General features: G+C 38.2%; 1 protein-coding gene across 1 annotated transcript; it reads left to right on the top strand.

The window, feature by feature from the left end:
- Window positions 1-8,420: 8,420 nt before the first annotated feature.
- Window positions 8,421-12,912, top strand: LOC143138807 (uncharacterized). The gene is made up of 2 exons (XM_076299198.1): window positions 8,421-8,552; window positions 9,338-12,912. The coding sequence occupies exon 2, from the start codon at window positions 9,359-9,361 to the stop codon at window positions 12,293-12,295; it is 2,937 nt and encodes a 978-aa protein (XP_076155313.1). The 5' UTR covers window positions 8,421-8,552; window positions 9,338-9,358; the 3' UTR covers window positions 12,296-12,912.
- Window positions 12,913-14,351: the final 1,439 nt, after the last annotated feature.

The raw sequence follows: 14,351 nt of genomic DNA, 5'->3' as shown, positions 1-14,351 counted from the left end.
CAGGCTTCTTTAGTAAATTAACTGTCTTTTTTGTTTATTCTACTACTTTTTTACTCTTTTACTAAATGAATGCTGATGTTGTTGAGTAATTAACATAATGTGAAAATCATACTATTAAAAACAGCACAAGGCCCCAGCAGTGGCGCAATTGGCTGGGTCACCTGCACCGTACGCCGGCGACCTGGGTTCGATTCCCGCCCCGTGGTCCTTTCCGGATCCCACCCCGACTCTCTCTCCCACTCACTTCTTGTCAATCTCCACTATCCTATCTGATTAAAGGCATAAAAAAAGCCCAAAAAATATACTTAAAAAAAAAAAACAGCACAAGAACATGTAAGTTTTCTTGCATACTGATTTTATATGGCTATAAAATCACACAAACCAATCAAATTAATGTGAATAAATTGAATATATTCGAAAGAACAAAATAATATGGTTATCAAGCACCAATTACCGCCCCTTTCGTTCGAAAATTCTAAAACAACAATGTTTTTTAATACTTCAAAATAACATTTGATGAATGAACCTTACCAAATATGTGTCACTTTTTTGTAATCGAGCCAATTCCACCTGTAGGAGGTACATTAGATCTAGTAGCATGGCATGACTTTTCCTCAAAGAAGGATGCTAAAGCTCCGCAAGGCTGAAACTGCTGCAAATATCGGAACTATCGGAACGTCACCTATTACCGTCCCCTATTTCCGCCCTCTCGATTGGCAATTTCTTCATTCCATCTTGACGCCCATAAAAGAACTCAGTAAGACCCATAAATGTGAAGTGTGTTTAAATTGAATTTGTCCACTTTGTGTCCTCTCTGTTTTGGCCTCACATCTATGGAAATGAGGTCAGAGAAAACAGAAGCAAACTACATATCTCAGTTTCATTTCATGTGAGGATTTCCGGACCATTCTTTTGACTTGCTGTCAGAGCACAACAGAAAGCATTACAAAAAAGTGACACATATTTGTTACTCCCCCCAAAACAGAATAAGCCATTAGATCGACAGCTTGCACATTGTGTTGATACTTTTCCACTGCAGGAACTTGTGGGAGTTTAAAGTTGCTTAATTAATTAATTAATCGTTTTTCGTTTTGATCTGTAGCCTCCGCGCTAGACTGGACCCCCCGAAAGGAGGGTAGGGCAGACACAGTTTTCTGTGAATATCTCGAGAACCGTAGGGTTTAGGAGGACCACCTTTTTTTGTATGTTGATCTTAAGGGGCCATGTCAACCCATTCCATAACCACTCATTTCATGTATAGCGCCACCTAGTTAAAAATGTAAAAGCAAAAAATTAGGTGTTGTAATCACAATATCTCTGGCTGACATGGTCAAAACTGCACAAAATTGAAAGTGTAGGATCATTATGACACCCTCCGAATGCATGCCAAGTTTGTGGACTTTCGTTCATGGGGGGCCTTACAATAAATTAATTTATGTATACATTTAGTGACCGTACAGCAACGGTCCACCCGAGTTTTCTGTGAATATCTTGAGAACCGTAGGGCCTAGGATGACCAATTTTTTGCATCAGTTTGCCTCCAGGGGTCATGTTAACCTATTCCATATGCACACATGTGCATAAACAGATATTCACACACACACATACATTCACAGTAATCATATGTATGACACATACACACACAGTAGACATATGTACGCATACATGCACATGCACACGCACAGGCACACCCACAAGCACATGCACACACACACACACAAACATAAACACATACACGCACACATGCACACAATTCAAGAATTTCTCAGAATTATGAACAGGCTAGATGGGGGTGGGGTTGTATAAAATGTATTTTACATGTGAAATCTATGAACTAATCATGTTTTGGTACTTGTTGTCTAGCAGATACCAGTGAGAATTGAGTGTGCATAATGCAATTCAGTGAGACAGTTAGAATCCTATATGCCTTTCACCTTTTGTTTTCAGCCAGCAGCCAGACCAGCTACCCTAACTTTGCTGAATTACTGAAGCTAAGCAGGCTTACTTAGTACTTGGATAAGAAACCTCCTTGGAAGAGTAGGTTACTGCTGGAAGTGGTGTTGGTGGCTGGCCAGTAGGTGGCACTCTTTCCTGTGTCCAAAAGCCACCAAACAAATATCAATCCCAATGTCCTATTGCAGTGACAGGGACACTTCTTTGCATGAATGTTAAATTGAGGTCCTGACTCACCATGGTTGTTAAAGATCCCATGGCACTTATCGCAAAGAGTAGGTGGTTCCCTGATTTGCTTTATTTATGTACACATACATAAAGACACACAAACATACGCATACTGTACACTCACACACACACACATACACACACACACACAAAAACACACACACACACACACTACACATGCACACACACATACATGCACACACACGACACCCACAAACACGCACACAAACACACGCACACACACACACACACACACACACACACACACACACACACACTCACACACAAAAAAACACACACAAAACACATATACACACAAACAACCACACACACAAAAAAGGAACAAAGTAGGAAATGAACACAATTTGACAAGCGTGACTTTTTTTTCTGGAAAAAATGTGCTGGACTGGGCGGTGGTCATATTTTGTACCGCTCTGCGGTACATCTAGTTATTATGTTTATTCATTCTTGTTATTTTGTTTGGCAGTCTAAGCTCTTCAAAGTTCTATTCCATCGTTAAACACTCATTAAAACTTAAAACTTCCATCGTTAAACACATTGTATCATTGGGGAGAGGGTGTAAGTTTGCAATGAGCTGCAGAAGCAGGGGGTGGGGGAGACTAGAGAGACGTACTTTCCTCCAAATGTAAATGTAGTCATATGTGGTATTAAGAGAGAGAGAGAGTCTCACTTCTCAATTCAGCACAGAGGAGGGAGATTAGTAACTATACTATCTGGAAGGACTTTTTCAGCACCACTTGACAATCACCATTGGTATGCAATGAAACATTATTTTTTATATTATTTATATTCATTTCGGAATGTTCTTCTTTAGGGGGAAGCAAATGCCTCTTTTTAGTATTTGTGAATTAATGAGACAATTGACTATACTTTACATTGATTTAGAATTTTGGTAACACTTTATATTAAGACACGCATATTCACCATTAATAAGCTGCTTACTGACATGTATATTAGTAGCATACTAGCCATTTGTTAGTCATTATAAGTCACTAATTAATACCTTATTCTGCAAGACCTTACTAGACCCTTAATTAAGAATTTCCCCTATGTAAGCTCCTAATATTATTTAGCATGGGGCTTGTAAATTGGTAGTACCACAAGAACAGTTATTCACCCCTAATAATACTTATCAAAGATGGTCTATTCATATGGAACTAGACACAAAACCACAAGTCCTAATAATGAAGTCTTTGTAATGCAGAATATGTTCCCTATTCTAAAGTTGGGTCTTTGTTCACATTTAATTGACAATTAATTTGGCACTTATTAACCCCCATGTGTTCCCTAAACTAAAGTTGCCTCCTATTCACACTTTTTAAGTGTATTACAGCGCACACAAGAAGCAGACAGCCATGTTAGCACCTAACTTTCGAATCGGGAACATATTCTGCATTACAAACACTTAATTATGAGTTATTTGTACACTATTAGCACTTTTTGTGTCTAGTTCCATTTGTAAAGAGCATCTTGTATTACTAGGGGTGAATAACTGTTCTTGTGGTACTACCACCTCACAAGCCCCATACTGAGCCATGTATATTTAGGTCATAATGCATATGCAACAGCTTATTTATAATAACTATGAATAAGGGGTAATTAGGAGTTTACATAGGGGCTACGCCTATGTTTTTATATATCATTTAGTATTAGATACTATTATTAGTCTTTTTTTATTTATCTAACAGTTATTATATAATAATAGTTGTCATTTTCATTACAGACTGACAGAATTGATTGCTGGACCTAGTCAATATGGGGACACGGATGGAATTCTTCTGATGGACCTGAGGCTTTTGACTGAGGACAGGAGCTATAAGATAATCACCATGCATATCACTGCGCACACATGGGACACTGCTCTTCTCTGTTTTGCTCTGTACATTGTGGCTTGTGTTAGTCGCGTATCTGGATTCACATATGGGGTCTGTGAATTACATGACCCAGAGCAGTGTGGAGGACGTATCAATTTTTCTTGCTACAAAAAGAGTCTTGATCATGTGCCACCAAAATTCCCACATAACGTAACTGATATAGACATTTGTAAAAATAACATAAAAGAGATAAAGAGTGGGGACTTCCAAAATCTTACACATTTAGAAACCTTAAACATCTCTTACAACTCAATCTCTTATGTGGAAGAAGGAGCTTTCAGAGACTTGCTTTCCTTAAAAGAATTGGCCCAAAAGTTAGGACTTTCTAGATAGCAGGGTCTTGATTTTCCAGGCTAACAATAGATATCAACAGGAACTCAAATGATAGCCTATACTCATAGGCCTATCAAAGTCACATTTTTTCTGCAGCATTGTTTCATGTGTCACACCGACTGTGAAATCACACGAAAAATGTAAGGCTGGCTTCACTTGTCACATTAAGGCCTACACTACAGCATCGACATCCAGCTAAAGCCCATCAACCCCTACACATAAATGTAACATGGAAAACATATGGTCTACTTTCACAGTAAATGGAAATGACTCAATGCTTTGTTTTCATTTTATCTGTGACAACCATAGACTGTATAAAATAGGTGACAACACTACATCCTCAAGGAACCCAGACTGTGATAAATCAATTTTAGCAAGACAGCCTACCCACACATTTAATCCTGCGAATTTCAAAATATTAGACCTTACCAACATGTGATGGGCAGGATTACAGACCGCCCAGTACTATTATTTAAAATATCCTCTCATCTTTTGTCAGATTCAGAATGATGTGATTATATGAACATTTCCAGAGACAAAATTCTAAAAAATAAAAACAGTTTTATTTAAATTATTGTTTTTCCTGTAAAGAAAGCACATAGTTGGATATGCTGCATTCACATAATGAATTCATACCTTTGACCAGAAATTTCATCCATTTCTGGGTTTCATGTCCTCCTGAAAGCATACCAAATGCTTATCAAGTAACTGTTCTTTCTCCACTTTCCTCATTCTTGAGAGGGTCAGCCCTATGTTCCCACATTTCCCAATTCCCAAGATTTTTCACTGAAAATTAGGCCCTATGTTCCCACATTTCTACATTTACAAAATTAGGGTTAGGGTGGGAACATAGGGCTGTGGGAACATAGAAATGTGGGAACATAGGCACGCTCCCATTTTGAGAGCCACCTCTTGCCTGTAGCCTAATCTCTTTTATTGCTGGTACGGTCCTGCTGGGGGAAAAAAACAGCATAAACACCACTGCATAAAAATGGCACTAGATACTACAGACTAACATCTGCATCTTGTTGCAGACGTTAAATGATCGATCTCAGTTGCTGTAGGAAGTAAAGCCTCTTTGTCCTTTCTTGTGAAGATCCTCAGGGTTCTTAGACCACTCCAGTCACCTCAGTGCACCTCAGTGCTCATGTTTTACTGTTGTCTGTGGGTTTAGTCACATAAAAGGATGTGGGGTTACATATGGGGTCTGTGACATACACTGTAACAAGATTCTGTGGTTTTCACAGCATCACTACTGTATATGGAAGAAATATTTATTGAATTGAGTATGTTGCTGTAGTGTCACAATGGATTATGGTCAAAATTCACCAAACTACAGTAATAAAAATGTGCTGTAACTCAAAACCTATTTTACAGTCTATGATCAAAACCCAGAAAATATCAATCTGACTCCTCCCTCTTGTCAACTTTGTGAAAAATCCAACATGGCGGACAATCGGTTGGGGTTTTCTGCATATAAAACCCATAAATAAAGGCTATTTTATTATTATATTTTTAGATTTGAGGCTAGAATTTACCATTTAGCAGTCTGGTTGTTGGAGCAAAAAAATGTCTATAGTTTCCAGTGTGTACAAACGCTGTGTAATGTATAAAGTACAGCAACTGGCTGCAGCTGGCCAATATCGATCACCCCATCTGGATCACCCTGGGATGAATTCAGAATCAGCACACTTGTAGTTCCTGCTTGACTTCAATGTGTGTGTGTGTGTGTGTGTGTGTGTGTGTGTGTGTGTGTGTGTGTGTGTGTGTGTGTGTGTGTGTGTGTGTGTGTGTGTGTGTGTGTGTGTGTGTGTGTGTGTGGAGCCAGATTTAGTCATTTCCACTCGCCAAGGATGTTTTGGACAAGTGGGATCTACTCTACAGTAATTTCGCTCATCCTGTGAATCAGTTTACAGCAAGTTTGTGGGGTCTGTGACATACATTACCCAGAGTGGTACGGAGGTCCAACAAAAATGTTGTGCTACAAACAGAATCTGGATCATGTGCCACCAAAATGTCCACTTAGTATAACTGATTTAAACATTCCTCACAATAAAATAAAATAAAAACAACTAGATGCACCGTAAAGCGGTACAAAATATGACCGCTGCTCAGTTCTACACATTCTCTTCGCAAAAATAAATCACGCTTGTCAATTTGTCTCCATCTTCTATTCCAAACCCTACTCTTGCAACATTTTTGTATGTAAATGAGTGTGAGCATGTGTGTGTTTGCTTTTGTATATATGTGTGCTTCTCTCTCTCTGTGTGTGTGTGTGTGTGTGTGTGCGTGTGTATGTTAGCTTACTGTAGCTTATAACAGAAACATTCACATTGCTTCTGTTTTTGAGGTCTCAAACTCGAGACAAAAGGTGAGACACTTCTCTAATTCACCCTATGCCTGCTCCACAGGCCTCCCACCCCACCCATACTCCTGCAGCTCCTTGCAAACTCCACTCCAGTTTCACATCCACTTCCGAAGGTTGTCCGTTTTGCATTTAGTAGTGACTCGACTCGGACTTGACTCGGATGAGTAGTGGACTCGACTCGGACTTGACTTGGAATTTTTTTTAATGACTTGGACTTGACTCGGACTTGAATACTGGAGACTTGTACCTGGACTCAGACTCGTGGCATAGTGACATGACTATAACACTGACTATAGGCCTTTACCTTATACAGTGATTGAAAAGACAAGAAAATAATGATTTTGTTGTGGCATTGTTCTGATAATCACAAAGACATTGTTGTAACTTATGACTATATGGCAAAATCACACAAAACAATCAAATTAATATGAATAAATATATTTGAAAGAACAAAATAATATCGTTAGTTCTTTCATCAAAAAATCCTCTATTTGCAGCAGTTTCAGCCTTGTGGAGCTTTGGCATTCTTCTTTGAGGAAAATTCATACCATGCCAGAACTAATGTACCTCCCACATGGAATTGGCTCGATGGACAATCTCTTCATTCCAAGACGGCCCTATAAGACCCATAAATGTGAAGTGTGTTTAAATTAAATTTGTCCACTTTGTGTCCTCTCTGTTTTGGCCTCAAATCTATGGAAATGAGGTCAGAGAAAACAGAAGCAAACTACATGTCTCAGTTTCATTTCATGTGAGGATTTCCGGACCATTCTTTTGACTTGCTGTCAGAGCACAACAGAAAGCATTACATTAGAAAAAAGTGATACATATTTGTTACTCCCTCCAAAACAGCATACACCACATTAGATCGACAGCTTGTGCATTGTGTTGATACCTTTCCACTGCAGAGACTTGTGGGAGTTTCAAGTGGATTCATGTTTACAGGAACGACCCAATGTTTAGCCTTCTTGGTCTATTGGTTCTCCGCGGTACAAGACCTTACAGACCCACAAGATGTGTAGCCAAGATGTGTTTCGCTCTTTCATCTCAATGTCAATTCCAAACACATCTAAACATGCCTAAGTAAATGTTCCAGAAGGAACAGAATCCCAGTATCAATAATCCCCTAATTCTGATATGATTGGCTGCAAAAAGTTCACTTAAGGAACAGTGCCTTGTGCAACTTGTTTCTGAGTACAAATGGGGAAATGGTCATCTTCGCACAGCAGGGATGAGAATACAACTTCAGTTTGAGCTTTATTGCATTAGATAAGTTTCAGTTCCTATACAGAAATCGGACAATTCTCATGTCTCTCAAATGGTTTAATTATACAGGATTAACATAATAACCCACACATCACACATTGACCCCAAAATAATTAACATGATAAACACAGTGTTGTGGTTGTCATGTTTAATGTTGTTTGTGTCAAATTGATCAGTTTTACAAATCCAAACTATATCATGTTTTTATTCATTTATTATTATGTTTATTCATTCCTGTTATTTTGTTTTGCCATTTAAACTCTTCAAAGTTCTAATCCATCATTAAACAGTCATGTTATGACCAAGGGAAGAGTATGTAAGTTTGCAATGAACTGCAGGAGCAGGGAGTAGGAGGAAGGGAGGGAGAGAGAGAGAGACAGAGAAAGACAGAAAGAAAAAAAGAAAGAAAGAAAGAGAGCGAGTCTCACTTCTCAATTCAGCACAGAGGAGGGAGATTAACTACACTATCTGGAAGGATTTTTTCCAACATCACTTGACAAACACCAGTGGTATGCAATGAAACATTATTTCTATATTCATGTGACATTTCAGAATGTTCATCTTCAGGGGGAAGCAAATGTCTCTGTTTACTATTTGTGAATTTATGAGACAATTGACTATACCTTACATTGTTTTAGAATTCTTAATTTGCCTATTGGTGTGCATTTCGAGAATGACACTTCAGACATTGCTCAACCATGGTACGACTGAACTTTCGCTCAAACTCCCTGTCTATAAATGAATGCACGTTTAAAACGTTGATAAGTGAAACATTCAGTTGGATGGTGAGCATGATGGATGCCAAAAGCTTGTTTTATCAAAGACATGAACAGGAACCAACATAGTATAACAAAAATGTATTAGGCCTATAGGCAATTCTTGGATTAGAGGACAAGCATGTTGCATTAATAGACTCCTGTGGAGAAAGAGAACAAACACAAATGTAACTTAGACTGTCTGTATATTGAGGAAGTGACAGGCTACATGTTTTCTCTGGTGGAACAGGGTGTGGAAAGTAAAAAAAAAAAAGTGTACAAGATTTGTTTAACATCAGATCAGGTTGAACTATAAAGGGATGGATAAATCACTGCTCTAGTTGCAAGTCGTTTTAATTACACTGAATATTTGATTGTTAAAAATGATAACCTTATATTCTGATTCACTAGCTCCACTAAATACAGTTTGCAATAAATGTGTTTTGTAGGTATTTTTAGATGATTTAATTATGTATTAGATACTATTACTCTTTTTTTATTTATTTAACATGTATTAATTGTTGTAATTTTCATTACAGACTGACAAAATTGATTGCTGCATGGGCCTAGCTAAAACTGTCAGAGTCAGTATGGTGCCACGGATGGATGTCTTCCAAGGGGGGGACAGAAGCTATAAGAGAATCACAATGCATATTACTGTGCACATATGGGACACTGCTCTTCTCTGTTTTGCTCTGTACATTGTGGCTTGTGTTAGTCGCGTATCTGGATTCACATATGGGGTCTGTGAATTACATGACCCAGAGCAGTGTGGAGGACGTACCAAATTTTTCTGCTACAAAAGAAGTCTTGAGCATGTGCCACCAAAATTCCCACATAACGTAACTGATATAGACATTTCTCACAATAAAATAAAAGGGATAAAGAGTGAGGACTTCCAAAATCTTACACATTTAGAAACCTTAAACATCTCCTACAACTCAATCTCTTATGTGGAGAAAGGAGCTTTCAGAGACTTGATTTCCTTAACAGAATTGGGCCTAAGCAGTAACCGTTTGAGCATAATCACAAAAGAATTCTTCCAAGGCCTGACCAATCTAAAAGTGCTCCTCCTTGACAAGAACAACATTTCGACCACTGAAAATTCATCATTTTCTGTCTTCCACCACTTAGAATGTGTGAAACTTTCTGAGAATAAGCTAACAGACATGAAACTAATGCAACCCATTTTCAGAATACAAACATTGAATGAAATACATATTGCCTCCAACAACATCTCAAATTTTCAGTCGATTCATGTTTCAAATTCATCCCTCAGACTTCAAATACTGAATTTAGCTCACAATCCTCTAAACATTTTTAGGATTAGTGAAGATATTTTCCCCTATCTCCAGGCAATCAATCTGTCATATTGTTTTTCAAATAGAAATTCAGAATGGGAAGTGCTGAATACAAGTTTCTTCAGGAATGTAAAGAGGCTTGACATGGCTGGTGTTAATGTCTCATTAGAGCGATTCAAGGTGATACTGCAAACATTTAATAACTCACTGGTCGCATTAACATTGAGCGCTGTACCTCTTGCAAAATCCCTTATAAGTTATACTTGTCATATTCCAACACTTACAACGCTTACTTTGAGAAATAACAACATCAGTAGCTTAAAAGGCACAGGGCTGGAGAGATGCTGTCAAATTAGGACACTGGATCTGGGCCATAATAGACTTGCTGATCTGGAAAATGTTTTGGCATCACTGAAAAATCTTACTTTTTTACAACTGGGTTATAATAAATTTTCATACATTCCAAGTATGATACAAAATCTATCCATGTTGGAAAACTTAGATTTAGTATTCAATCAAATTGAAAAATTAGGTTGTTCTACCTTTAAAAATCTTAACAATCTCAAAACTCTCCGCTTGTATAGAAATAGAATTAAAGTTGTGAAAGACTGTGTTTTCCAAGACCTGATAAATCTAAAAAAACTGTACTTAGGATCAAACTATATCAGTTTTTTAGACAGAGCCTTCCAAAATGGTCCTGCTAAATTGGAATATCTAAAACTAAGCTCAAACTCATTAGCTTCCCTTAAAACTGATGACTTCAGAGGTTTAAAATCACTCAGGACTTTGATTTTATATGACAATAAAATAAATTCAATTAATGACGGGACTTTTGATAAATTAATTAGCTTGAAAGTGCTGAACTTGCATTTTAACAAGATAACAGATGAATCACTCAGACCAACTGTATTTTCAGAACTTTCTAATCTTTTAGAACTGACTTTACAGAATAATCACATATTAAAAGCTGAACACTTTCAAACACCTCCTTTTTATAATTTAACGTCTCTTAAAGTGCTTTCAGTTTTATCTCAGCGTCATCATAACAATCAGTCTTTTTTGCCCTATAATTTCCTACAAAATTTGAGACATTTACACACTTTTTGGGCCCAGAATGCTGGACTTAAATATTTGCATGACGATGTGTTCAAAGATAACACCCAGCTCGCAGAACTAGCCCTGAGTGGAAATGACCTCACAACTCTCTCCCCTAATGTATTTCTGCCCCTGCGAAAACTCTATAAGCTCCATTTAAAAGAAACTCGTCTGAAAACCTTAGATTTTCTTATGCAAGCAAACCTTCACCATCTCTATTATTTGCAGATCAGCAATAACCAAATTTCATCAATCAATGAAACAATTATCATGTCCCTTCCTGGGTTAAGGCTACTCGATATGCAAGGAAACACTTTCACCTGTGACTGTAGCAATGCTCAGTTCATCAAATGGTTGGAGAAAAGTAATTTCACACAAGTACTTGCCGCTAATACATACGAATGTAACAGTCCTCCCAATTTCAAAGAAACACAACTTTTAAATTTAGATGTATCTTCTTGTTCAGAAAACAATGAGTTTTATTATTACATATCCAGCACTTGTCTTGTGCTCCTGACCTTGATCATCTCTCTTATCTATAACTTCCTACACTGGCAAATAGTTTATGGCTATTATCTCTTCTTGGCATTTCTCTATGACAATAAGAAGAAGGGGTCTCACAAGCCATTAGGTTTCCAGTATGATGCTTTTGTTTCCTACAACAAGCACGATGAACTCTGGGTCACCAGTGAGTTGCTCCCCAAACTAGAGGGAGAACAGGGATGGAGATTATGTCTGCACCACCGGGACTTCCAACCAGGGAAACCCATTGTGGACAACATCGTGGATGGCATCTACAGCAGCCGCAAGACTATCTGCATCCTCAGCCAGCACTACCTGGAGAGTGAGTGGTGTTCCAGGGAAGTGCAGGTGGCCAGCTTCCGTCTGTTCGATGAGAAAAAGGACGTTCTGATCCTGGTGTTCCTGGAGGACATTCCAGTCTATCGGCTGTCCCCGTACTACAGGATGAGGGGCCTGGTGAAGAAGCGCACGTACCTCAGCTGGCCCAAAGCGGGACAGGACACACGGGTCTTCTGGGAGAAACTAAGAGTTGCCCTTGGTGCCAGAAGGGGTTTTGAGGAGGAGAATTCCCTTCAGTGATGTGCAAAATGTCCTTTGATCCTTAAACAGTTACGCTTTCACAGGTTCTGTCAAGAGACAATGCCCTATGCTTATGTTACTTTTGAAGTGATAAAATCATTGTCAATCGTAGCTCCTTGTGTAAATTAACCCAGCAGTTCTGTGTGATTTCAACATTTCAACAGCTTTTTGTTCAAATATATATTTTTAACTATTACAGGCTTCTTTAGTAAATTAACTGGCTTTTTTGTTTATTCTACTACTTTTTTACTCTTTTACTAAATGAATGCTGATGTTGTTGAGTAATTAACATAATGTGAACACTGGCGCCTTAATGCAGGGGCTTACCTGGGCTTCAGCCCAGGGGCCTCGACCAATGAGGGGCCTCCTAATAATAATAATGATAATCAATAATAATAAACGGCGTGTCCGTATTCGCGGCGTAATTAGCTACTCTGGAGCTAGTAGTGGGGCTGTTAAGCTCAACGATCTTGCTTTTTATGAAAGAAGCATGAAACTTTCAGGGTTTGTTCTTGATGACCTAAGCTTTAATTTTAGATCTGGAGGCATTCTCAGTTTGACCTCTGAGGTCAGATAGAGGTCATTGACCTCTGTAATATGTTGTGACGCTACAGGTGAATGGGGTAAAAAAAATAAAAAGAATAGATATCACCATGAAACTTTCTCAGTTGATTACTCATGTTAAACTAAGAAAAAAATGTATTGAAAGTTTTTTATATTTTAATGTTTAAATACGCAAATTAGGCCTTATCTCATTAAAAATGCACTAATTTGCATACATTTAAAAAAAAAACTAAATCAGATTGTCTGATAAAGCCAGGCTCAACATATTTTTTTCATTTTGTCATATGAGATGGGAAAAGAATTACTGAGGGGTTTATGGACATCTACTTCTATTATCCTGTAATTCACCTGTACCACTGTGATAAGAAATTTCAAAGCCCGAAATTAGAAATGGGTGTATCTTAGGATCTAAATGTGATAGAAATATAAACTAAATATGTTTTTTCATGTTTCTGGGCATGAGGAACTTATCTATAGCATTGATAGCACTCTAAGAGGTCAACATCATTACATGCAGTGAAGATCACTGGCAAAAGATCCAATGATTGGGCAAATCCAAGTACAAAATGTATCATTTCACCAAACAATTCCATATAAATATGGACATGACAAAAATGTAGCCCTACTTGAACTTGAGCTCCTATCAAACAACTTGAACCCCTATCACAAATCCCCAATGTAACATTGAACAGGTAACATATCAGCATTCTAAAATAGTACAGTGAAAGTTGTTGTAGAGGCCTTAGCTTTTGGGGGTAAGAAAAAGGCCTACAAAACAACTTTAGTCACTGCAGTCACCAGCACAGAGTGCTGTGCACATTAATGCTGCCTTTTTGCATTTACAGTGCCCGGTACAACCCTTTTTACAACCACAGTGCACAAGCTCATAGCATGCCTGTGATGCCTCAGGGAGTGTTGTCCAACGTGGCTGCCAGCCTGCATCTGTACCAATCCATCCCCAGACTGAAAGACTTGGTAACTGTGGGCTAGGAACCAAGGCAAGGTTCCATATTATGTTAGCCTGGTGCATTGCTCTTTTGATGTGTTGCCTCAAAGCAGCTTGTGTAGGGGGGATGTTTTCCAGGGATCTTGACCTCTGGATAAAAAGTTGTTTCCTTGCCTTATTGACCTCTAAGCATGCCATAGAGTGGGAACCCTGGATCTAAGTCAAATGTAAAATTCCATGACTTTTCTCTGACTTTCCCTGACAAAAAAACCTGAATTTCCATGACTTACTATATAATGAATAGTACAATATAGCGACCAATGATTTCAGAGTACCCGCATAGAGGTCAAGAATCTTTTTTAGAGCGGGAGATGAGGCATTGAATAAATAAAGTTGGGCTACTTAAGGAAGCCATACAGCTAATAACCAGATATACACCAATTCTGCGTGGAAATTTATTTGTATTAATGTATTTTGGCAAGTATATTTTAAACTGCTACAACAAAATTCCCTGATATTCCATGACTGTGCTCCAAAAATGATCAA

The sequence above is a fragment of the Alosa pseudoharengus genome, unplaced genomic scaffold (genome assembly GCF_046254945.1).
Source record: "Alosa pseudoharengus isolate Yale_2024_CS ecotype anadromous, Long Island Sound unplaced genomic scaffold, YU_APseudo_1.1 YU_APseudo_1.1_scf_22, whole genome shotgun sequence".
NCBI lineage: Eukaryota > Metazoa > Chordata > Actinopteri > Clupeiformes > Clupeidae > Alosa > Alosa pseudoharengus.
This window is presented reverse-complemented; position numbering and strand designations above follow the sequence as displayed.